General features: G+C 39.5%; 1 protein-coding gene across 4 annotated transcripts in view; it reads left to right on the top strand.

Moving 5' to 3' along the window:
* The first annotated feature begins 1,668 nt into the window (after positions 1-1,668).
* MYBPC1 (myosin binding protein C1) overlaps positions 1,669-25,535 on the top strand; it is an 81,312-nt gene continuing 57,445 nt past the window's right edge. For 3 of the 4 annotated variants that reach the window (XM_068400364.1, XM_068400363.1, XM_068400362.1), the window contains exons 1-3: positions 1,673-1,940; positions 24,196-24,228; positions 24,428-24,460. In XM_068400364.1, the coding sequence (XP_068256465.1) occupies positions 1,916-1,940; positions 24,196-24,228; positions 24,428-24,460 (91 nt within the window). In that variant the 5' untranslated portion in view covers positions 1,673-1,915. Of the gene's footprint in view, positions 1,941-24,195; positions 24,229-24,427; positions 24,461-25,535 lie in introns of all 4 variants that reach the window. The other variant, XM_068400365.1, reaches the window with a different exon arrangement.

The following is a 25,535-nucleotide window of genomic DNA, read 5'->3' as shown; positions in this document are numbered from 1 at the left end:
CTAATCCATCCAGTGCTAGACTGTGACCATATTTAATCCTGTTTGTATTAACAGGAATCTCCAGTCACGTAGTTCTCAGCACCTCTTGGCACATGATGGGTGAAATGCCAAGCAAACCGTCTTTACATCTTACAAGGGGCCACTAAGGAAACACCATGCTGGGGAGAATCAGCAGCTGCTCTTCATCTCCCTCTGGTTCCAGCCATCACAGTGTTTGGTGCCTGGATGTGAGTAGAAGAAAGGAGAACAAGAAAAAGTGATCTCTGCAATGCTATTAGGTCTGTTCAGGCACTGATTCCCCACTGCCACCACACTCATACACAGAGGGACAAAATCCCCAGTTACCTATTCAGGGTAGCGCTCTGCTTTCCAAGGACAGGAATTATTTCAGTGATATAGGAGGTTTACCTAGATAGTGATATGAAAAAAAGGGAGGAAAATAGCTTTAATATTCTTTGTTTAGGTTCTTGTAGGCAGGGGTCTTGCCTTTCTCTGTATTTTATAGGCATGTGAATCAGTCAAATAATAAAACACCACAACGAGTAGAGCAGAAAAAGCCAGATGATAGTCTGGTCTCTTAAAAAAAAGGAATGAATGCCCATCCCTTATAAAATGTCTATAAAATGGCTGAATAGACAGAAAACAACACATTGTAGAGGAAACAATCATGCATTGGCTACAGGATAAACAGGCATATGACTACTATTCCATCTCTAACTCCTATTCAAAGATGTAAAATATGTTTTCCATAACATTTGGGTGTATTTAGACAGTGAGCAGTCTGTCTAGCAGCCTAGTTCTTATTGATATGTGATAATGACAAGAACATGTGTTTTAACAGCAGGAAACCCTTGAGGACCACTTCATCTATTGCACTAATCACTACAGTTTTGTCTCAAAATCCTAAAAGAGCATAAGAAAATATATCCTAGTACCCCCTGATTAACTTAACCTGCATTTCTATTGCCTACATATTCATAGTTGAAGTAGGAGTTTAAGAGGAGGTCATCCCAGTGGCTTAGTTTAGCGGCTTGGTGTGTGTGCAACAGATAGGATTTCCATTCCTCCTGTCTGGTTTCCTGGCTTGGCAAAGGCAAGGCGTGTTGCATCTCCTGGATGTGTGGAAAAGAGAATACCTCATCTCTCAGCAGTGACCTCTCCAGTCAATGAGGTAGCAGTGCTGAAAGGAACACTATAGTCTCTAGTGAAGCCAAAATGAGGATGGCTACAGGGAAAGGACCCAAGAAAGTGTAGCAAATGTAAACAGAAGGGATATATGGAGGGTCTTCACTGTTCCAAACAGGAACACAATAATCCTTTTTTCTTCATTAATACTGCAAAGTACTCCTCACTCCATCTTTGCATACCACTTGCTCTTAAAGGAAGGGAATGAAGTTTCACTGCAGGCATACTGTCTATACTTATTTGTCCTTTTTATGTTGTGGGAAAAGGCGTAAATGTATACAGGTAGTTCCTATAAGTTCTGCACACAGGAGGGGCTCTTTAATAGTGTGGCAGTCACTTTCCCAACCTCTATCTGCATGTGTATGCGTGTCTGCATGTTACAGAGTGAGACACAGAGAGCGAGCAGTGCAGCTGAATTTAGAAAGTTATAGATGTTCTCATCAGCCCCATGCAATGCAGCAGAGATTCCTTCCAAAAGCCAAGGGAGCAGAGGCTGCAGACAACAGATGTGAGAGGGGTTCCCATAACTGTCAATTTTCAAAGTGTTTGCACTGAAAAGAGAGGAGGTGCTATTTTGATTGATATTTCAGTGGCAGTATATAAAGCAGAGGAATTCTTCTTCCTCTCTGCTTGTCATACTGATCTGCATAGTCTCTCAGCTGGACTTGGGGCTACTGCTTACTGAATCTGAAAGGCTGAAACTCACTGGGAATAAAGAATTCTTGTAACAATGCCGGAACCCACCAAGAAAGATGGTAAGCATAACAAATATTACCTGAACGTTTCTTAATTACAGGAATTATGAGTATGCACACAGAAAAAAACATCTTTTAGACCATCTTGCATACTTCAGCAATAAATAAAATCTAAGAGTGATAGCTGTGCAACATCATTATACCATTACAAATCACCAATCCTTTTAAACTAAGAAATTACTTTCAGGTAGGGGTATAGCTCAAAACAGTTTTGGCCCCCAACTATTTTAGACAATAAACAATGGCTTTGTTGAGATATTGAGAAACTACTTGATTGGGCAAATGCTATGTTCACTTTTTTAAAGACTGCAGGATTTTTGTAGTGCAATTAGTGGTTTCTCTATAGCTAAGATATCGAGACTCTGGAAAAAAGGGAATAAGCATTTCTTATGCTTTAAAAAGTCAGCATGTTGATCTGTCTTTCATAAGGTTTTGGAAGTTATTGAATAGAAAGGATGTGCATGAAACAGTTTTGAGGTCCTGATGAAAACATATCCTATATGTCTAACGCATATGTGAAGAATGTAGGAAGTTCTGTACAGGTCAAACTGGAAAGATACATTTTGCCATGCTACAGAAATTATTATTTTGTTTCAGCAGGATACTTAAAGACAGTAATACTAGCCCCTTTTGCGGTACTATTCGTTCATAGCAAAGAAACTGAGTATGTAGTGCGCTAGTGAGATACAGCATTGTCCATTGGAGGCTGCCCAAAAAGGCATAAGATGTTCAGGGTTTATTAATTCATAACTTTTTAAAAGCTAGCATTTATTTTTTACTATTTTGAAAATTTAAGCTGAATAAACTTCTTATATTTGCATTATTTCTATAGATCTTCTTTTATTTTTCTTTAAAATTAGACATTTTGGTAAGAATTTTTGATGATTATTGTTTAGCATTGACAATATACATAGCTTCTGCAAAACCATAAATGTGTAAACTGATTATGTCTTGCAAGTGTTGGCAAAAAAGAGGTATACAGACAGGTTCCCTAATGCATTTCCAAATGCAAAACTGAGTTTAAAGTTAAAGATAATCTTGTGGAAAGTATAGAAGTAATTAAATACCATTTATTTCCCATCAACTCTGAAAGATCTGATAGGCCCATGTGTGTAGTTTGAACAAATACATTTGATTTAACACTCACCTATCAATAGCATTTGCTTTATTTTAACAGTGATTTTGAAATATTTTCTGGTTTTGTGGAAGGCAAGAGCAGAGCAACTATGAGGAGCATTAGGCAGTTTCAGCACCTTGTTGGGTTGGGGGCATATGAAAACCAAATTTTTTGCACGACTGAGTCTTAAGCAAGCAGTGTTGACAGACCAATGTGATCATTTTACTTACTGGCCCTCCTTAGTGCTCGAGGACAATGATGGATGAAGTATCTTTCTGAAAATAGCTACACCAAGTGCATGTATTAATACGAGAGCCTAATCCTCTCTATCAAACCTACGGTCAAGCCCCTTCTAGAGTGTCTTATTTGTAATTCAAATGATTTACACATGTATTAAGTGTCCTTTTTATTTGATCTCTTATTTGACTGGATATTACACAGTTTAATCAGAATGCATTCTGTGGCTGCCAACTGAAAAAAAACCTAAAATATCTCTGCACTTTCAAAAGATATGTGCTTTGAAGAAAATTTGTTAGGATGCTCATGTTTCTAAAGGTTATTATTCTCTTTAAGACTAGATAGTTACAAAGATTTTCTTACAATGCAGTGATTACAAATGTGGCTAGGTGGTTGCATTACAAAATAAGCTAAGCAACTCCAAACAACACTATATTGACAGTGGAATGAATATAATTTTTGATGAGTCAATATTCAGGAACATAAACAATATTGACGCCTTCTGTCCTGACAGAGCTAGAGCTCACAGGTAGTAATGAGCTCTGGAAAAGTGATGCATACAGGTTGAACGCTGGTTGTTCCTCTTTGCACCCAGCTTATTTGCAGCCAGTAGATCAGGGTGGTAACAGGTTTATCTTATTGTACTTAAGAGATTAGCTGCTTCCTAAAGATTTTCCATTGATCAAGAACTCACCTGAGCTGGTGGCAGTACTTGTATAGCAAGTACAAACTCTTACTATACTATTGGCAGGAGTATTTGGTACCAATAATAGTACAATACCACTGGTAATAGCGTTACCAGTAAGAATTCAGAACCTCACATGTCCATCAAATGCCTGTTCTCAAGGCAATTTCCAAGGTGTGAAGGACTGAAGGTAATTAATTAATGAGGGTGAACCTTGGACTGACTACATTCTGGAAGGTACCATTGGAAGGACTCCCTGAGAAACCTTTGGGGAACTTGGTGGTGGACTACAATAGAAAGCAGAGAAAAAAAAAAAAAAGAGGTTTAAGGCTTCTGCATCACACAAGCACCTAAACAGTATTCTTCTGACATTTCCAAAAGAAGCAATCTACACGAATGATCCCATAATGCTTATTCTAATAGGTTCTGCCAGTTAAAAACAGTACACACAAGAGAAAGCAGCTGAGAAAACAGAAACACCTAACACTTGAATGTTAAGAAAATGTCAGGTTTGGATTTTATTGTCACTGCAGTCTCTGAAGTAAATAGCTAGATTTTTCAGAGGCAGTGCTCTAGCAAGCTCTCAGGCGTTTCTTCAGGCCAAATGATCTTTGAGCTATTTTAAGATTATTAGATTACCAAAGTGAGAAATTTCCTGACTTGGTGAGAATGTGGCCTCACCATGCGCTCTTAACAAACGGGATCACCAAATTAAACACACCACTCAGCTTAGAGAAGGTTGCTGGAGCGCTTCAGCCTAGTGGAATTTGTCACTGTAGAAACAGGCTTCCATACCTAACGATTTAAGGCCTTTTTTGCTATACTCCCAAAAAGTCCAAGTCCTATATATTACATCAGCTGCAGCCTCCTTGGAGTATATGGTCATGTCATTGTAAGATAGTTTTGCCTGGGCCTGTTCAAAATTTCATATTCGCAAGGTGAAGACTATAATCCATGGGTTCACTGATACCAGTGGATGACTAGGGTAGGACTCTGATGTCAAAGACCATTACAAGTGTGTTTAAATTTAATGGCCTTTAGTTTTCCTGGTGACTAATAAAATAAACTTCCCTCAGATAATTACTTCCTGTAATTTATTGTAATCACTCAGTCAAGCTTTCCTCTCCCCCTTGCCTTTAACTAATATTCATAATAAGAGCTGCCCATTAATTAGGTGCCCTCTTAAACTGTCACAGGCCACGGCATTTAGACGTGCTTTTGTAAAAGTGCCAAGTCTCTCAAGAGCAATGCTTTCAAACTATTTGTGGGCATCATCCCACAGGGACAGGTGCAAGTCAGTCCCCAGTAGGCAGCTCTGTAAATTTGCCTTATTTATTCTCCCCAATCTAGGAAATAACTCATGGCCATGAGTTAAGCAACCATTCCAAATTTTAAGCCAAAGCATTTATCAACTGTTTGCAAACTTCATTTTCTAAGGGTTTGCAAGCTGTGCTTGAATATTGCCTGAAGCATCCACATATTGGCAAGGAATCAAAATAAAAAATCAGTATGTCTACTTTAGGCAGTGTTCTAGTAAAACTTTTTTTGATCTATAAACAGCACAGAGGTAAAAGTTGTGAAGAAAACTATGCACAAATATTGTCTGTTAGAAGGACAATCTTTAAAACACGAAGCAATTGATGAAAGGATGTAAACAGACATCTTAGTAGAGACCACTTTAGAGATATGGTGACACTGTTCTCTCTGAAGAAGCCCAGCTGAAACAGCCTTTACTGCTATTGGCTTTTAAACATGACTGCTTTTGTTTCATTGCATGATTGTTCTATAACTATATTTGTATTATAGTTATAGTATTTAAATCAATGCCACAGTCAGGAGTATCAAGATAATAGGCACTGTAAAACAACTTTTATCACAGCTAGTCATATAAATCATATAAGTAGACATGTAGAGCAGCACTTCCAGTGGGAAATCAATCTCAGTATCAAGGTTGGATAAAAGTTAATTAAAGTAAGATTTCTTTTAATAATGTATTTTCAAGGCCAGACAATTTTTCAGAGGCGAAAAATAAGTTAAATGGAAATTCTGCTTTAATATATGAATTTGGCTTGTGTCAAAATTAACACTGCTGATGGAAAGTTTTCCTGAAAATTCAAGAACCCAGCATGGGAACACTGTATAACATTGCTTAGTGCTTTTCATGCGGAAGACTGGACCTGTATAATCATTTGATTATGGTACCAAACTGCGTAGTGCAGCTGCTGCTGTCCTTGCTGCGTACATACATGCTTCAGTGAGACAAAAGAGAAGCATACAGACATCCATCTTCTGCCATCATCATTGCTCCTCTGCAGGACTGACTGTAAAATGCATTCCCATTATTTCTAACTTCGTTCAGCCTTGGAGCCAAATTACACTTGAAATCAGGCCCATATATATCATTTACAAGCGCTATATTAAAGTCACAGGCAAATAATCTTTGGTGGATGAAGGAAGGAGGAAACCCTAACCCCTTATTTTATTTTCCCCTTCAATTCTTTAGAAAGTTTCTCTTCATCACCTTTAGCTAATAAATTTAAAGCCCTCACAAACGGAAAGCAAACTTACACCTAACTGTTGTAATTAGATCTGTTATGGTGGGCCCCGCTCCCGTCCTGAGCCCTATCGAGCAGTGTCCTCCTGCACAGATCTTGTTGCATGCTGGGAATTGAGTAGTTCTTAGATTGTCTTTGCCCTCCCATTGCTAATTTCTCAGCGTTGCTCCCACACTTCCTTCTGAGATACCAGAGCATCTCAGATTTATTCCTTGACATTTTGCCTCCACTGATCCTAAGTTTAAGACTACTTTTCCAATCAGATTAATTTGATTGAAAAAACCCTACACAGGCAAAGAAAAATCCCTAGACTTGATTTATTTTGGAGTTTTTATGTTTTGTTTTATTATGCTGTAAATTGAAGGAACTATATTGATTTTTTTTTCTTACACAATGCATAGATTTTATTTTAATACTAGTGTAGGAGGATAATGCAAGATTGATCTGGCTTACTGTTGTTCTTACTTGAGTTGAAAAGCTCATCCACCCTGTGCAAAAAGCAGTGGATCTATGCACAGGAAAAATATTTAATATTGTCACACCAAAATAAAAAACTCATTGGGTTTAGGAGGAAAGCAGGCAACAGTCTTTCAGCAGACCAGAGGGTGCTTTGTACGTGGCAAAACTGAAATTAGCAAATGCTTCCTTTGTGTCTCCCTATGCTGCACCTGTTGGGAAGATAAATAAAGGACTGCTCAGTTCTTTCCCCTCATACCTCCTAAATATATCACTTTAAGAGAGCTTTTTAAAAAAAAACAACCACACTACAGTACCCTTCTGTTCCATGAAAAACTGGATTAGTTTCTTCATATTAGTTTCAGGGATCTACCAAACAAGATGGGAAGGTCTGCAGTCACATAGCAAAAAAATAGCAGAGAGATCTGGGGAGACTTCAGTTATCAAAACATTAGTAGTTGCCACACACATTAAGGGTCTTTGGCAAATATGTTGTACAACATACTTAGTGTTTCATGAGGGGACATCCAGAGGGTTCCTTGAAGTGGAAAAGCAAATCAAGTTTAAAAATAAATTACCTGGGGAAATTTCCCTTGGGATAGGGCCAAATACTACACTCATCACTCGGGGAAAATGCAGAGATTCCACTAAGTTAGAGGTCCTAATTTAATAATTGCTCTAGAGTGAGGGGAAAAAAGGTTGCTCTCATCCAGACACTAATGTAAAATAAAGGAGAAAGCAAATGGATAGAATCAGTAACTTCAGTTGTAATTAGAGTTTTCTCAGTCCCACTAGAAACAGCTTTGTTTCTTGAGTCTGAGGAACTGCATGGCTGAGAAATAGCTCCTTCTCTTCCCATCCAGCTCGCTCTCTCTGCTCTCAATCACAACTGAAGTGCTACTTCTGAAGACTCCAAAAAAAGGTTTATCTTTTTCACTGCTATTAGGGAACCAATATTTTAAGCTATTTTTCTATCATTCACTAGAGGAGTTTGATGCACTTTATGACCACCAGGAAATTTTATTCTTTTGCTTCAAAGAGTTGTTGGTGTTTTAAGAGTTAGGGAAGAGAGGTCTGATCTGACATGAATGTCCATGTTAGTTCATCATTGAAAATTTTGGTAAGTTTGCAACTGTACAAAGATCCTAATGGTTTTTACACTGCCACAGAAGATATCCAGGTTAGGAACCAGGTACCCAAATGGAAGTGTGTGCAAGTGAACTAGGTGTCCCTGCTCTCGCTGGAGTCATGGACAGCAGGTCATTACAGTCAGTGGAGCCAGACTGCTGCTCAGCTGACCAGCCAGCAGTTGCCTAAACATAGGTGCCTACTGCCATATGAGACGCTCTAGGATACACAGAATACCCATTCTGGGCTGGCAGATATGACCTATGGGAGATCTGCAACACCCTGGAGTAGCAGCTAGAAACCAGAAGGGTATGCTACAGTATCTGAATGTCATTGATCACCTATGTTTACAAAAATGAATTGAGCCATAAGCAGCTATTTTATGGTGAATAAAAATATAATTCCATTGATTATAATGGTAGCTTGGACTCCTAGCTCACACTGTAGACATATTCCTGTGTCTCCCTTTTTTTTTTTCTGAGTACCTTAACAATAAGGCTGCAGAGTTATTCTCTATAACATGTTCAATTAGTGTGTAAGGATTTTCTGCAATGGGTAGTTTTTGAAGAAGCAAAGGAGAGAGTTCCACTCCAGCATTATTTCCATGTGATACTCGGATACTCTCCCTCAATAAATGACAGAGTACATTGGACCCAGATTCCTTTGAGCAGGTGAGAGTGCACCCTTCTGCAATTTGCTGGGTGCACTGATAAAAAGAAAAAGAAAAGGTGCTACTGCCACTTTTTTGTTATTTGGGACATCCAGATGGTTTTACTTGCTTTACTTTTTATAAGAAGGAGTCAATACATTTTATTTCGTGGCTGAGTGTTTAAATCAACTCAAAATTAAATTTTTTTGCATCAATGAGAGGAAACAGAAAGCTGCATTCCTGTTCAAATCAATGTTAATTCCTCTTCTTCCTTTCTACTCTAGCTTACTCTCACTTCCACCAACAGCTTTATGCTACATATACACATGTAGATTTAGGAATCTCCACGAATTCTTATTTCTGGAATTTACTCTCCCTAATTTGTCAGATATGGTTTAGCTCCTAGAGCTCACTGAACTAGCAGGTGGTTCAGCCAAGATGAAGATGCTTGCAGAAGAGAGTGAATTAGAGTCAAAATCCATTTCTGTGTCCAACAGGATTATATGTCCTAGGAAGCTGTTCCAGCAAGCATGTTTTGGTAAAAGTTTCAGTCAGTCTTCACCACTTCCTGAGATGCTGTAGGGGCAGAAAGAAAGTTACGTGGATTCAAGAAATATGAAGATAGATTTCTGCTCAGAGACCACTCAGAACCCTAAAAAATGCAGCATTCACAAAACAGAGTGGTTTCTCTCTGGCTTCCCTCCCCCATTACCTATGTCTATATTGTTAATGGCATCTCTGCAGAGCAGTCAGTGGGACCTAGGCTAAGTGATGCAGGATGTCTCACATCCACACTGCTTAGAATTGCCTCTTCTGAAGACGACCAAACAGACTCACAATCCTCTACTGCTTGGCCAAGTGTCTTTATGTGTATTTTCAGTTCAAAGTGCCAAAGTAACCTGTGACCTCTGCTGCAGTTAGCCATAGTGGTGTTAGATGTCATAATACTGAGATGCTGCACGCTCTGCTCTGGTAGTGCTAGGTGGAGGTTAATTTAGGACATTAGACCTCCTGGAGTAGTGTCAGAAGGTTGTTGAACAGAAAGTCAAATATGGCACAGTGTCAGAAAAGTTTCAAAATTCAAAAAAATTCACCATCCTAAAAATTGCTTCATGCTCTGCCTTGAAGTTTTTTGTTCTGGGAAAGACTGTCGCGAATACAATCACTTGCAAGCTGGTCAGTATATGTAACTTCCACGCAGTGCAGAGAGTTGCAGTACCAGGACATTGGAGCATTGGCTGCGTGACTCATTCGGCAGTTTAGAGCCCTGCCATATCCCATCTCCATGTTCCCAAAAGTGTACAGACACTGCAGGAAGAAGGGAGCCCTGCTATATCTTGCAGCAATGGAACATGTTCAAGAGAGTAATAGCTCTCCCTTCCCTGGAGATTAGGAAATATTTCTTACATAATTTGCTATCCCCTGGCTCTATTACTAATTGAAAATAGCATGTGATCTACTTCTTAGGGCAGTTGCCCTTATATGTGATGGCTCCAGCAAGTTATTTTGATTAGGTGATTATTACAAAAAACTCCGTTCTAATTTAATTCTCCATAGGATCAAATGGTGGTTTTCGTGAGTGTCTGAGAGTTGTTCAGTAGTACCATGATGTTTCCTGAGAGGGATCTGTATTAAAATACACACTCATCACAACTTTGCAGGCTCGGAATAACTTCCTAATTTTGGTCATAAATGCCAAGAGTAGGTTGCAGTCATACACAGACGCAGATGCAGTTTCCCTTTTCAAACAGATTTCTGCTTATAAATCTTAGCTCTGTGTGCATAGACATAAATTGCAGAGACAGTTGCTCACTTCTTGTTATTGGAGTGACTGGATGGAACACGTTAGGTAGGGGCTGAGCAAAAGCTACTCACAAACCAGCTCAAACGGTTACTTTTTTCTTGAACGGGAGCCATGCTTTGCTCAGCCAGCATGCAAACCCAGTCCGAAAGCCTATTCCAAATTTTGTTTTCTCTCAAAGCCCTGAAGTTGTGATGAAATTAAACCAAATACAGATGCAGCTAAAACTGAAAGAGACCCCAAATGAAAAACTTACTGGTTCAGTTGGTGGGATAGGTCTTACTCCTTGATACTCACCTACTCCAGTGTGCTAGTGGACTGGAAAGAGCAGTAAGATATATCTGTTGAACAGCTGTTGAATTCCAACCTTTGGGTATTTTTGTGTTCATTTTCATAACTTTCTGCCATGACATCTTTTCTGTGCAAGAGAAATGCACAAATTATGGCCCCTAGCACCAGTTCCAACTGTTCTAGAAAGAAGAAAAACTTCCTCTTATCAGTCTGAGCTGATTTAGCTAGTGTGGTAGGACCTTTCACTGTTTTCTGACCTGAAATGAAACATTTCAAACCGTTTGCACACCTGAATGTACAGTACACAGCATTGCATTTCTGTCCTTTTTCAAGAGCTTCATTAGTTTGCAGTACCACTAAAGCATTGTTCCTAGCCAAAATTATAGAAAACACTTATCCCTGGTGATGTGGAGAATATCTGTGGTTAGAGATATCTAGGAACAGTCACATGAGAAATGCCATGCAGATGGACTAATTCATTGACTAATAGCTTCTGGGTCTCGTGCTGTGATATTCACGTAGATAGAGATATACATACGCATGCTGTAGCACATTCGGTATCTTCTGTTTTTATAAGAACATTGTATCTAGGCCAAAAATCTTATTTTAGACCCAAAGAGGAGCCGTAATACCAACAGAGGCTGTGGCTGCCACTCCTCCACAGATGCAGACTTCAGTGAAGGCACAGAGGGTCAGATGCCTGATGACATTTTTTCCATGGCATTCCCTCCAGCCTTACTAATCTTTCATCTAAGCTTTCCTTAGCCCTATTTTTAAAGGGGAAATCTGACCTCTGTCCTCTGCCCCTTTTTCTTTGCCCTTGTTTTGCATTTCCATGTTTTGCAATGAAGGTTTCTCTCTTACCCAACAGCTTTTTTAGCTGGAGAGAAAGTATATTCAGTGAGCTGCGACTGTTACTCACAATAGCATCTCAAATGCATTTTGCTGTCATGTTTTTTAAGAGCTTTCTTTTATACATATCACTTACTGATTTACTGATGCAAACCCTCACAGTTTGTCTGCAAACATCCTGCTGTGGCATTTTCCCTAAAGGCAAAGTTAAGTGATTTTTTTTAAAATGAAGGCTTATAATTCTCACGGTTATCTTCATTGCTGCAGAATGAGATTGAGACGTAGAAAATGTAACAGTATTAACACAGAGGGATATATGTAGTTTCGTATGCCTAACACCCACAAAGGGACATACGTGACTTTCATATACATAAATATCACTGCATGATCCACCAAAGATCTACCTAGTGCCATAGGTCTCTGGAACCTTAGATGCCCTAAATTTTTAGCTACAGAAAAAGTCCTTTCTCTCCACATACGCAAAATACTCCTAAACATTTTTCAATACAATGCTGAATTCCCAATATCTGAGCAACAATAAATATTTATATGCAAACAAGCTTACAAAAAAAGAAAACTCCCGAAGTCAGTACATAGAAGTCCCATTAAATAAGTAAGTTTCTGCATTTTAGGGTAACTTCTGGTTCTTTTAGTGTTTGATATCAGCAATACTGCGACTCTAATACAAAGCTTTCCTGCATTGCCAATTATGTTTGGCTTTTTAAATTCTTCTCCAGACATAATTACAAATCATCTTTGGTTGGCATGTACTGGAACATCAGCCCTCACAAAAAGTAGCAGCCTCTAAATTTCGTAGCCCATAAATATGAGTTACCCTTAGTAAACTAAAAAGTAGATGATACTACCCTCTTTTTCATCTTGAGTTATTTTCCACAAGCTTGATGACTGAAAATTAGCATTGGGTAAAAAATTCAAGTTGACATAAGTAATGGACTATTAGTGATTAGCTACTTTAAATGATCTTTAATCATCTACGCACCTGACAGCCCTGTGTCAGGGTTCCTCCTTACAATCCCATTCTGTGAGGCATTGTCTCTCAAGAGGAGGCTGAGTACTGAAGTGCAGATGACAGCAGAGTGCTCTTATCTGCAGGAAGTCTGAGAAGACTTCTTTCTTGAAAAGATTACAGGATATCAGATTATCGGTCACCCACTGTCAAACAGATTTGAAGCAAATGCTTTTCTTATTTGGTATTTGGACACCATAATGACAGTGTTTAGACACAGTTGTAGTACATATTACTTTGACAAAGAGCTGACAACAAGCTGAGAAATTCAGTCCTGGGGATATCCCAACATGTGCACGTTTGCTTTTGTCCTGCCTCTCAAAAAAAAAGTTGACATTTCAAAAGCTATGGAATGGGAATACCAGCAGATTTTCATTTTAAATTGAAATATTTTATTCTGAATTTTGGTTAAAATGAAACCTATCAGCACATCTCAAATACTTCCTTGTATTTTGCTGAAACAAGTTAGATTGCATGAATTCACGTCACCACAGCTTTATGCTGATGCCCTAATTTTCCCTTAAGAGCCAAGCTCACCGAGTGGAATGCTTTCCCACTATCTGCACATACTCACCTGGATCTCAGGACTAACCTGCAAGCACTGAACAACAGAAGTAGTCCTTCATGGAATTCACTCCAGTTATGCAGAGCATAGGGTTCATAATGCGATTTCCATAAAACAATGCTGCAATTGATTTCCTTGATTGAGATTGAAATATTTCAGGATAGCTCAGCAAAACAACAGTGTTGTCACTTGGGTCAAGCAAGAGTGAAGACATTTTTCTAAATTAGGAAAATGCTTCCTGAGCTAGTTTGGAAATTATCTGGACAATTTGAAAGGAAGTTCTTGACTGGTTAAGTACTCACCTCTTGAAATTACTGCTCTTTCAGCTTTATTGCTGATTTTTATCCTATAATTAGAACCGCAACTGTCATTGAAAATATATTGGTAAATTTGAGGAATAAATTACTGTCATTCCTGAGCAGCAGTTCTTTGTTTTATGAAGTTTTTAATCCAATAACCTAGTCCACTTTATTATGTTTTGCAGCTTTTGGAAAGGAAGTTAGCATTATTCAATGTACTGCTATCTCTGTTATCATATCATGGTGCCATTTGCTTTCATTTTTCCCTAGGGAATCTCTTGAACTAAATGAAAATATTTTCTTCCAAAGAAAAATTATTAACAAACTATTGCAAAGAAGAATAGGAAACTGAGTAGGAAACTGAGAATGAAGTACATCTATGCCATACTTTTTTACATGGGATCAAACTTTTCTGATGAGTGAATTAATTGATTTCAGTAAATACAGAACAAAGATTAATGAGATTTGGGTTATTTAAAACAAGAATTTAACTTGGCTGGGCTAGGAGTCATTTTGAAAGACTGATTTTGCATTAGCACCTGCTGACAAAAAATCATATTGTTTTACAGGCAATTTAACACATTAAAAAAGTGTTGCAACATTTAATGAATCTAAAAAAAAAAAATCAAAACTATGCTGCGTTCATGCATTTTGTGTTTATGCAGAAAAGACTGTCTCCTGAATATTGGAACTAACAAAACCTGGCTCTCCATGGCTGTGTGTCTTTTGTTCCTGCAAATACTAAAATACAGATCACTGAATTCTGACCTATGAGCCAGATCACTAATTTTTCACCTGAAGACAAGAATCAGACCTGCTCTGACTCCTCCCTGCTCTCTGGAAATCGCAGTCACACCCGAGGCTGGGCACCCGGACAGCAAAGGGGGGGACACGGGCAATACTGTTGGCCGGCAGCGCCCCTTACGGGTCGTTACCAAATGCCACAGAGACCATGAGGTTCCCATGCGTGGTGTGAAGCGGTTCACAGACCTTAACGGGACCTTTTTAACATACGCTTTAAAAAAGGCAGGGTGAATATTCGTAGTTGAACTATAGAATAGCAGGAGTGATTCTGCAGAGCTTCCGCCACACTTACAGCCCTGTTTTAACACAGCAGGACAGAAATCTGTGCTAACTGCTGAGACCAAGCAGCTATGCTGACAAAGCCTTCTCATAAAGGTACAGTCATGATGGCAAACTGAATTACCTTATCACAAGTCTGGTAAACACTGTAATGCATTTCAGCAAAATGCTTTTGCTATATAGATGGTGTAAGCAGCAAAACTTTGCCTACAAGACTTTGCAGGACAGATAACATTGCAAAACTTCAGTTTGGGAAGTTAAAAAAAAAAAAAGATTTTTTTATTTTTTGACTGATGGAGTAAGTTAGAAAACTGCAATTGTGAAAAGCTCAAAGGAAAAGCATTTGGTCAAAAAAATTCAACTATGTGTGGCCCTCAAATTGTAGTCTACTGCTAGTCTGTGATCTGTGAGATACAAGCATGAATATTTTTTCTCTTAGATGCACAAGTGCTCAGGAACTACCTTTATGAATTCATTTTTTTGATATAAAGTAAAAGGAGAAAGATAGAATGGAAATATAAATGGAATTTAATTACTCCATGTTGGTGCCTTGTGGGCTGGTGGGTTAAAAATTAGTTTGAGAATGCATGGGAACTTGATAACTAGACTGAAGCCACCAACTTTAGCTATATTTATCTATTTTAAATACTGTCAACACTTGGCAGCCTTCTAGTTCCTAGTTACAGTACATATGCAAATTCAAAACTGACAAGGAAGTCTTGCACCATCTGATGAGGGTGCTGACTGCTGATGGCTGCCTCCTACCTACCAGAAATCAAATATATGGGGTTTGAATGCATGAATGACTGTCTACATTTAGCCCACACCCAGGGCTAAAAAATAACATTTTTTCTCTCACCCAGTGTCCCTTCCCTGAACAAGGAAGGAAATTGGGAAAAGGAGGGAGACTCAGGGGTTAAAATTAAACAGATTTAATAAAATAAAGAAACCAATACAAATGATAACACAAAACACACAAAATTATACTTAGCTATAGAGTTGCAGCAAGTTGCTCCAGGAATAGCAATCATTGAGAATGGAGAGGGGGAAAAAAAAAAACAACCACAAAACACAAAAAACAAACCCAAAAACAAACAAAAAAACCCCCCACACTATGTATGCCATAAGAAAGGAGAGCAAAAACAGCCCCACCTCTTCCCCCCAAGCCCTCCCTTTTACAGAGAACTTGATATTAATGATATAGCATACACCTGTGGGCCAGCCTGGGTCAGCTGCCCTGCATTTAACTGCTAAGGGCCTTGATCCCCATGGCTGGACACAAACTGAAACAAAATCTCAATGAAACGGGGACAATGACGTAGTCCTTTACTGGACAGTCTACTTGCACAAACTTAGGAGAATACAGATATGTAAACATACATTTTATTAAAGAAATTACTTTTGTTCAAGGTCATGGTTACAGTGTTCTTTTGAGATTAATTCCTATATGAAAGCAAAGTTCTCATAAGAAATAAGAAAGATGTGAAAGCTTACATATGATCAGATTTGATTTTATAGCATCATTTTAGAAAGACGGGAACTGCAAGGAAAACACACTAAACAAGCAATGTTTTGCTTTATGCACTTCCATAACTACGGATGGCAATGAAGACAAAATCTGGAGTCACCAATTACACTGCAGCTCCTCAAGTGGATATATAAACTGTCCTTTTGGTGTCTAATCCATTCCACAGAATTCACTATTAGTACACTTGTGTTCCAACTGTTCAATCCACTGACTCTTCTCAGCGACAGGACAAGGGGCAACAGGCACAAACTGAAACATGGGAAGTTCCATCTCAATATGAGGAAAAACTTCTTTACAGTGAGGGTGACAGAGCACTGGAACAGGCTGCCCAGGGAGGTTGTGGAGTCTCCTTCTCTGGAGATATTCAAAACCCGCCTAGACACGACCCTGTGCCACAAGCTCTAGGGGAACCTGCTTTGGCAGTGGCTTGGATTGGATGATCTCTAGAGGTCCGTTCCATCCCCAACCATTCTGTGATTCTGTGATTCATTTAGTTTTTCAGTTCTTAAGTCAGGGACATTCTGCATTTATCATACATGGTTTGATTGGATCCTGTGGCCCATAAAATCCTCTATAATCAGAAGTATTTAGATTATTCCTGAAACAGGAGTATTGTAGGTGAGATGATATGCTGGGACTAATTATTATCCTTGGGTTTGTTTTTATTCCTACAAGCTGAAATTCATTACACAGAATCACAGAATCACAGAATGTTAGGGATTGGAAGGGACCTCGAAAGATCATCTAGTCCAATCCCCCTGCCAGAGCAGGATTACCTAGATCATATCACACAGGAACGCGTCCAGGTGGGTTTTGAATGTCTCCAGAGAAGGAGACTCCACAACCTCCCTGGGCAGCCTGTTCCAGTGTTCGGTCACCCTCACCGTAAAGAAGTTTTTCCTCATATTTATGTGGAACCTCCTGTGTTCCAGCTTGCACCCATTGCCCCTTGTCCTGTCAATGGATGCCACTGAGAAGAGCCTGGCTCCATCCTCATGACACTTGCCCTTTACATATTTATAAACATTAATGAGGTCACCCCTCAGTCTCCTCTTCTCTAAGCTAAAGAGACCCAGCTCCCTCAGCCTCTCCTCATAAGGGAGATGTTCCACTCCCTTAATCATCTTCATGGCTCTGCGCTGGACTCTCTCTAGCAGTTCCCTGTACTCCTTGAACTGAGGGGCCCAGAACTGGACACAATATTCCAGATGCGGCCTCACCAGGGCAGAGTAGAGGGGGAGGAGAACCTCTCTTGACCTGCTAACCACACCCCTTCTAATACACCCCAGGATGCCATTGGCCTTCTTGGCCACAAGGGCACACTGCTGGCTCATGGTCATCCTGCTGTCCACTAGGACCCCCAGGTCCCTTTCCCCTACACTGCTCTCCAACAGGTCTGTCCCCAACTTGTACTCATACATGGGGTTGTTCTTGCCCAGATGCAGGACTCTACACTTGCCCTTGTTATATTTCATTAAGTTTCTCCCCGCCCAACTCTCCAGCCTGTCCAGGTCCCTCTGAATGGCTGCGCAGCCTTCCGGTGCGTCAGCCACTCCTCCCAGTTTTGTGTCATCAGCGAACTTGCTGGCAGTGCACTCTATTCCCTCATCCAAGTCATTAATGAATATATTGAATAGAACTGGTCCCAGTACCGACCCTTGAGGGACTCCGCTAGACACAGACCTCCAACTGGACTCTGTCCCATTGACCACCACTCTCTGGCTTCTTTCCTTCAGCCAGTTCACAATCCACCTCACTACCCGATCATCCAGACCACGCTTCCTCAGTTTAGCTGCGAGGATGCTGTGGGAGACCATGTCAAACGCTTTACTGAAATCAAGATAGACCACATCCACAGCTTTACCATCATCTATCCACCGGGTTATGTCCTCATAAAAGGCTATCAAGTTGGTGTAATTTTTAAACAAACTCTTTGTTAAGTTTATTTCTTCTCCAGTCCCTACCTGAAGATACATCACTGGATTATGATGCTTACACTTTCAGCTTCAGTGAACATGCTGATTTGTTCACTTTGTTGCAATAAGAGACAGTATTTAACCTAAGGTTGATGTTTTCATGTCTAACCAGAAACACTCACAGTGAACCAAAACAGGCAGTCTCATCTGTCTACACCATCATTACAAGTGGAAACAGAAAATAGAAATACATTAATAAATTTATCAGTCTGGCTCCATCATACTTTTGGCCACAGAGCAGCCACCAGAACACCACTGCTTATTCACTTCAGTCCTTTAGAACAACTTTTGCTCTCAGGACCTAGGACTGAAGTTTGTTTAGAATAGTTTCTGTAGCTTTATTTTAAATGTAACATAGAAAATGTCTATGGATATTCATAAAAAAAGGTAATGATTTCAGCTGGTACTATAGTTTCCTGTTTCCACTCAGATTGGGAAATGTCTGTGGAAATTGCATGGAATTAGATTATTTCTCAGAGAGAAACAGAGAACTGAGAGAGAGAGAACTGAGACTCATGAGGCAGCCGGCAGACCCTGTCTGCATGACTGTGCTCAGGTTTGGCAGAATGTTGAATATTCCTCTCTTTATTGGTAAGAATAGCATTTACTTCAATTTAAGTCCAACTGAATGCATTAAGAGCGCTTTTATTGATTACAAATTACTTTGAATCAAGCCGTCTGTTTCCCAGCTCATTTAATCTGGGGTCTGCTAGCAGTATTTTTCCCAGTGAAATGTTCATCGTGCTCAGGTAATCTCTATAGTTGAGCAAGTTCCTGTCTTCCAAAAGATGATGCTATGGCTTTTAATCATATCACTGATGCCACTGTGACTCTTTATTGGCCTTGGTGAAGTGACCCATAAAAAATGATCAAACCATTTTGAGACATTTCTCTTCTTCAGAGCACTTTTTTTTGCAGGGAATGTAAGTAACACTGAAAGGAAGAAGCTTTACTGCTTTTCTCTGCTGATGATCTGGACATGAGGCCTGTCAAGCAACTGTTCCACATCCTTGGTGCTTCCCTGCCCACCTATTTCAGTGGAGCATCTACCCAAGGAGAAAGCCATGTGCCACAACGGCAGTTCTCGTGTCTTATAGGGGCCACTCACAAGGGACAATCCTTACACATGACAACTGCACAAGGGCTGGGGTGAGCCATGCTCTCTCCCCAAACTAGCATTTTGTCTATTTTTGTCTGACTAGCAGAGTCAGCACTTTAGGAATGCCTACGTAATAGTTATATTTGTCTGATCCCTTGAGGCTATGTCCGCAAGCTTAATCCACCTACTTAAATTTGACACAAGTTGACAGGTATTTGTGACAAAAAGCATTAAGTGACCATCCTCGTGCTCTTTGACATATTCTGCTGTTACACAGACAGATATCATACCTGTATCCATGATGATGCAGCTATAGTCCTGGTTTCCCTTTCAGGTAAATGGGACTAAGCCCTTTGGTCAGACTGTGTGAGATTCTGAATCCCTTGGCTGTTCAGACCAGAGTCTTTGCTGGGTTGTAGTCAATCTCTATCTAACTGCAGGGAGAAATTTGTGCAGAAGACTTTCCTCCTCCCTCTTGTGAATGTTCCAGCCCCATGACGGTGAAATGCTATCTTTAGACTTTGTGCAAGCCCTATGATTGCACAAATGCTCAAGGTCATTTCCTTCACATAAAAAAAAAAAAAAAAACCCACCAAAAAAACAAAACACTGCTCATTTTCCAATATCACTGAGAGTTCCTAAACCTACCCAAAACAAACCTGGTCAGGAGTAGGGTTATCCAGACAGACCCTTTTCCCATGTTTGCTGATAACCTGTAGCTCTCGAAAGGTCTGAACTGCAAGTCTCCAGAATACTTTACTCCCAGCACAGTAGTAGAGTAGCACCTGGAGGCTGTTTTAGAACTGTCAGCATGCTTCATTATGTTTACACGCCAATGTGAAAAGTAATATATATGATGTCAGGGAGTTTCTATGCTTGTTGCTGTCACAGAAGCCGGTGGAAGTGGGAATTTAGAGCCCTTGAAAACTGGCCACCACACATAAGCACCCTGCCAGTTCCCTGCTAAAGCTTCTTGTGGTTATTGCAGGTCGGATATCAGTGCAGCCAGACCTAAAATGGAATTGAATTTTTAAATAATGATAGTCCTAATTTAACATGGTTCTTAAGTATTTCCATAACTTCAGCACATGGGTAATCTCATGGAACTTTTTAAAGCTTAGTTATCTATATGCACAGCAAGAGATTTTAAGTCTTATTTTATCTGAAAAACTGAACATAGTAAATGTGTAAGAGTGATGGAAAATTGTTGGTAATGGGTCAAGTTGCATCTCCTGCTGATTTTCAAGAGTGTATGTGTGCATGTATAATTATAAATCACAAATAAAAATGTCTTGGCTCTAAGCACACATATCCTATGTCAAACTGGATCCTGAATGCATCTCATGACATGGCTGAGGCATGAAAGCATTTCTGGAGATGTTATCTAAGTGACAGTTGTGCTTTCACTTTATTTGCTAATTACACTTCTTAATATACTATCCTTTCTCAGCAGACATGTAGAAAAGACTGCTAAGTTAATTCCTTTTCTTGCTGTAGAATTATATATAGCCAGCTGCTTTACAAGTTTCACAACCAATGAATAACCCAAGGTCTGTGTTTAGCATGACACAACCCACTGAAATGCAACATTCTTGGCTTCTTAAATAAAGAACTGCAAAGAAGAGACGATTACCTTTTGTCTTAGAAACTGTGAGGCAGAAGTTAACTTTAGTTGCTTAGTAGAAGACCCAGTTGACATTGTGGTATCAATCCAGTGGTAGTTGGACCTTCAACAGCCTCTTTCCTATGTAGCTCAAGAGGCATCGTTATAACCCAGTGAAGAACACTTCTTCTCCCAAGGGGCTGAGGAGTGCATGCTGGAGGCAACACTTTCTCCACTGCCAGCCCCCCTGACAATGCCTCGACAGAGCACCATATTAGGCAATGGGGCTCTCAGGAATGGCATCTGGGGACTCCAGTGAGCATGCCTCCTAGGGAAGGAGTACAACCGTAAGCTGCTGGTTGAGTGCACAGAGCCCTTTCCTGGCTGACAAGCCTGTTGCAGAGGTCAGCCAGAGAGGGCTATCATTCTTTGGGGTGGTGGAAACTACTCGGTGCTATTAATGTTTTTTTTCCTGGCTGTCCTCAGGAATGGAACTGTAAGCCAAGCATGACCATGAAAGGGGTTGCACATGGCCAAAAGATTCTGTTGAAGTATCTCCCAGGTCTCTGCCATCCCCAGTGTCTGGAACTCTCCCCCTTCCATTTTTCCTCCTACACCATACTTCAGGTCTCACCCCTGAGGTCAGTTCTTGCCTCAGTTTTCCTAGCAATAGTCCAAACAGCCTTGAATTACGGTTTAGGAAAGAAACCACTGACTTCTCGGCCTGGCTTCGGTCATCATCCCATCATAGAATTGCAGAATAGCTGAGTCTGGAAAGAACCTCTGGACATTGTCTAGTCCAACCTCCCTGCTAGGAACAGGGTCAACTAAAGTAGGTTGCCCATGACATTGCTCAGGTTTTGAATATCTCCTGGTAAGTCTGCACGTATGAAATGAAGTTTAGACTATAATAATAGTGTTTCAGGTCTAGTCTGTGCTGTAGATTTTGGCTAACATCTGTGCCTACTGCTAGGTAAGACAGGACTGGAAAGATGTGTGATTTCTGACCAACACTACTGTGTGATGAAGCCATGAAGTAACTTTCAAAATTAAAGAAAAACTCAAGGCAAGTCCCTCAAAAGGCTCAAAACCCTTTCATCTGTGCCTGCAAAGTGCTTATTTTGGTGAGATTTTGTTTATAAATTAGTGGCTCTTGCTGGTGAGCCAGGGAGAATTTCCTAAGTCAGTGTTTATAAGGATACTCCCTGTTTCTAACTACTAAATTTCAAAAATATAAGTATACAGTCAATAATTTTCTGCTATTACTTTTCCATGTGAGAAATAGACTTCCATGCCACAGAGATATTATTTTATTCTCAGTGGAAGCAGTGAGAAATGTCATGGTAGTAAAGTGGATATGTTCCAAGATGTACTTTTTGTGGTAGAATTTTCATATTTTCATACAAAAAATTTTCATATTTTCATAGGCCACAAAGCAAAACTTAGTATGCTAGTAATTAGACCAGAAAAAATAAATTGCTATGAATCTAAGTAAAGCTGTTTTATTATTATCAGACTCTGTGTCTGTTGGCCTTCAATATATATTCTCCCTTTCATTCTGTGTGATGCGTACTGTGACCATACTGTACAGCACTGAGCTCTTTCCCTGTAGTGAGGGCTTCTCTTTGGACCCTCTACAAGGACTTGCTATAGCATCCGTGTATGTTTCTGGAAGTTCCTAAACCATATCAAATTCTCATACTCAGCTTAAAATTATATTTGTATTAAAAGTATTCCTCCCTTTTAAACATTAAATGGATTTATTAGGAATGAGAAGTATGTTTTAGTTATATTTAGACCTGAATGCAAAGGAATAGCCTTACCAGCATTTCTGTGTGACAGAAATTGAAACTTTATTTCCTGAGTATGACCTGAGGTGGGGTCCCAAAGGTTAATACCCATAACATGACAAAGTTTAGTAAGAGCCATCTACTGTTACAGTTAAGGATTTCAACCTTTTAAATCTTTGCTTGTTGCAAGTAGTTTAACTATAAGTCAATGCACTATATCTCAAATGTTACTATTGTCAACCAGTCAAGAGTCCTAAGGCTTTTACAGGCTGAAAATAAGCTTCCTTTAATGTTTTAAAAATAAATTTTATCTAGTTAATTTGTTCTTATGTTTTTAGACCAGAGAATATGTCATGCCAAAAGGATAACATTTAAATAGGATAAAAAGCCTGGTTTCTGTATCATACATCTGAAAGGGAAGTGATTTAGATTAGAAACCATGACTGAAAGAAAGAAAAACCAAACCTACTGTAGGTCTTATGCAGAGCAGCTACGCTGTTTCTTTTACTCTCTGCTTGAACTGAACACTGAGCTCTAGATCTAATGGTGTGGTAAAAACGAGATAAAGGTCTCCGGATTCTCTGTGCATGATCCTCCTCAGTTAATGGATCCATTACACTTCATGATCAAAGTCATATCAGGTATTATTCCAGTTGATGGAAAGTTTGCTTAAGCATAGGATATCATCTGACAGAAGCATATTGATGTGGTAAGTTATACATTTAAGCATAAGTTCAAGACCAATTGACTTAAACAAATCAAACCTAAACTTAAAATTCAGTTTGGATTCCATGATATTCCAGAACTGCCCTGAACTGGAATTACCAAAAGGTCCCAAAATGTACTGGGGCCCACCTATATAAATTAATATGAATACATGCAGGTAGATGACCTGCATGTCAGGGAGAGACCTTATCGCTCTCTACAACTACCTGAAAGGAGGTTGTAGCGAGGTGGGTGTCAGTCTCTTTTCCCAAGTAACAAGCGACAGGACAAGAGGAAATGGCCTCAACTTGTACTAGGGAAGGTTTAGACTGGATATTAGGAAAAGTTTCTTCACCAAAATGTTTATCAAGCATTGGAACAGGCTGCCCAGGGAAGTGGTGGAGTCACCATCCCCCGAGGTATTTAACAGACACATGTAGATGTGGCACTTAAGGTCATGGTTTAGTGGTGGACTTGCAGTGTTAGGTTAGCAGTTGGACCCGATGATCTTAAAGGTCTTTTCCAACCTAAATGATTCTATGAGTCTATGATTCTGTAAGTCTTATATCTCTCCAGACTGAATAATTTCAGTACCCTCTCTTCACAGAGTGTAAACTTTAGGCTTCTGACCATGTCACTCTGAAGAAGCCATGTGTTGCACATGTGAAAGCAAAAAAATTGTTGAGAACTGTATTAAAATATTAAATGACCCTAACCTATGTCCAAATTCAACAAACATATACCAAATGTGTGAAGAATATTTGCTTTTACTTGAAGTTCAATATCTGTTGTCTTTCCTCATTTTTCAGAGACTGAAACTGAAAGCGCACCACCAGCTCCAGGTAAGCTTTAGGCCTCTGACCATGTCACTCTGAAGATGCCATGTGTTGCACGTGTGAAAGAAAAAAAAGAAGTGAGAACTGCATTGAAATATTAAATTAAGCCAAATGGTGTCCAAATTCGACAAGCATATACCAAATGTGTGAAAAATGTTTGCTTTTACTTGAAGCTCAGTATTTGTTTTCTTTCCTCATTTTTCAGCAACTGAAACTGAAAGCGCACCACCACCTCCAGGTTAGTGTAAAAAATGTTAATTTGTGCTGTAACACTAACAACGGTTGCATGAGACTAGATACTGCATAGCCATAATAAGATTTGTATTCATTGTCCCTTTGAAAGTGAGAAGACAGTAAGAAAAGTAAGAAAGCCTGCCCAAAAAAGATATTCTTAATTCACTTTGCCTGAATGCTGATTTTTCAGGCTCAATTTTTGTTTGCAAGAGACTTGTTTTTTTGCGTAATGATGCATATGTCCTTCAGGATAAGGCAAATGATGACTGCTTAAATTCTGTGGCTAAATTATGCTGTATTCTTTGGTGCTGGACAGCACCTAATTACCAAAACGTTCCCTTTCATTTCTCCTTGAAGGTACACTGTGAGTAAAGTTGACAGAATCAAGCACAGGATTTATTTCACCTAATTTTAGCCATCTGAAGATTATGTATCTTGTCTAAGTTGTTCAACAGTGCTCCACGTATAATCAGTGGAGCAGATCCTGGGTCATGGATGCTCATCAAATGGGCATGTCCTGGATAACCCATCTAAAATGTCACTGGATATCTATGTATAGGCCAATTGTCCTGTGGAGTTTAATTGTGTAGATCGGAGTGTGTGAATAACGTCCAGGAAGCCAAAGTCAGGTGAGGTGATACTCATTTGTAAGGACTAGGGATTCAGGTAAAGCTGAAGCTCTGTGCAAAGCTGCTACATTTTCTTTAGTGGCAAGTGGAAAGGTAGGCAAGCCTTTTCCTTGTGGGTTTGATTTGCATTGAGTAACTTGAGTTGTATTCTCAGATGCTGGTTAATACATATATCCATTATGCATATCTAAGTTAACCATTTGGTGAGTTTCATTCTCTGTGTAGTTACCTAAACAGCAATATTAAGCAGAATAAACACTCTCAAGGTGTTAAACTTGCATTTACTTACAGTTTTGCATACTGACATTTTATGTGGCTGATTCAAGACAATTTTGCTTAAATGATACACTTTCATTAGAAAATGACAAAGTCTGCCACAAGGAGTTTCATGTTTAAATAACCCATATATTATTTTTATGTTAGGATGAGCTCTTTCATATTGCATATGTT

This window comes from Nyctibius grandis, chromosome 5 (genome assembly GCF_013368605.1).
Source record: "Nyctibius grandis isolate bNycGra1 chromosome 5, bNycGra1.pri, whole genome shotgun sequence".
NCBI classification, from domain to species: Eukaryota; Metazoa; Chordata; class Aves; order Nyctibiiformes; family Nyctibiidae; genus Nyctibius; species Nyctibius grandis.
Note: the sequence above shows the minus strand (reverse complement) of the source record. Positions and strands in the feature narration are given on the sequence as shown.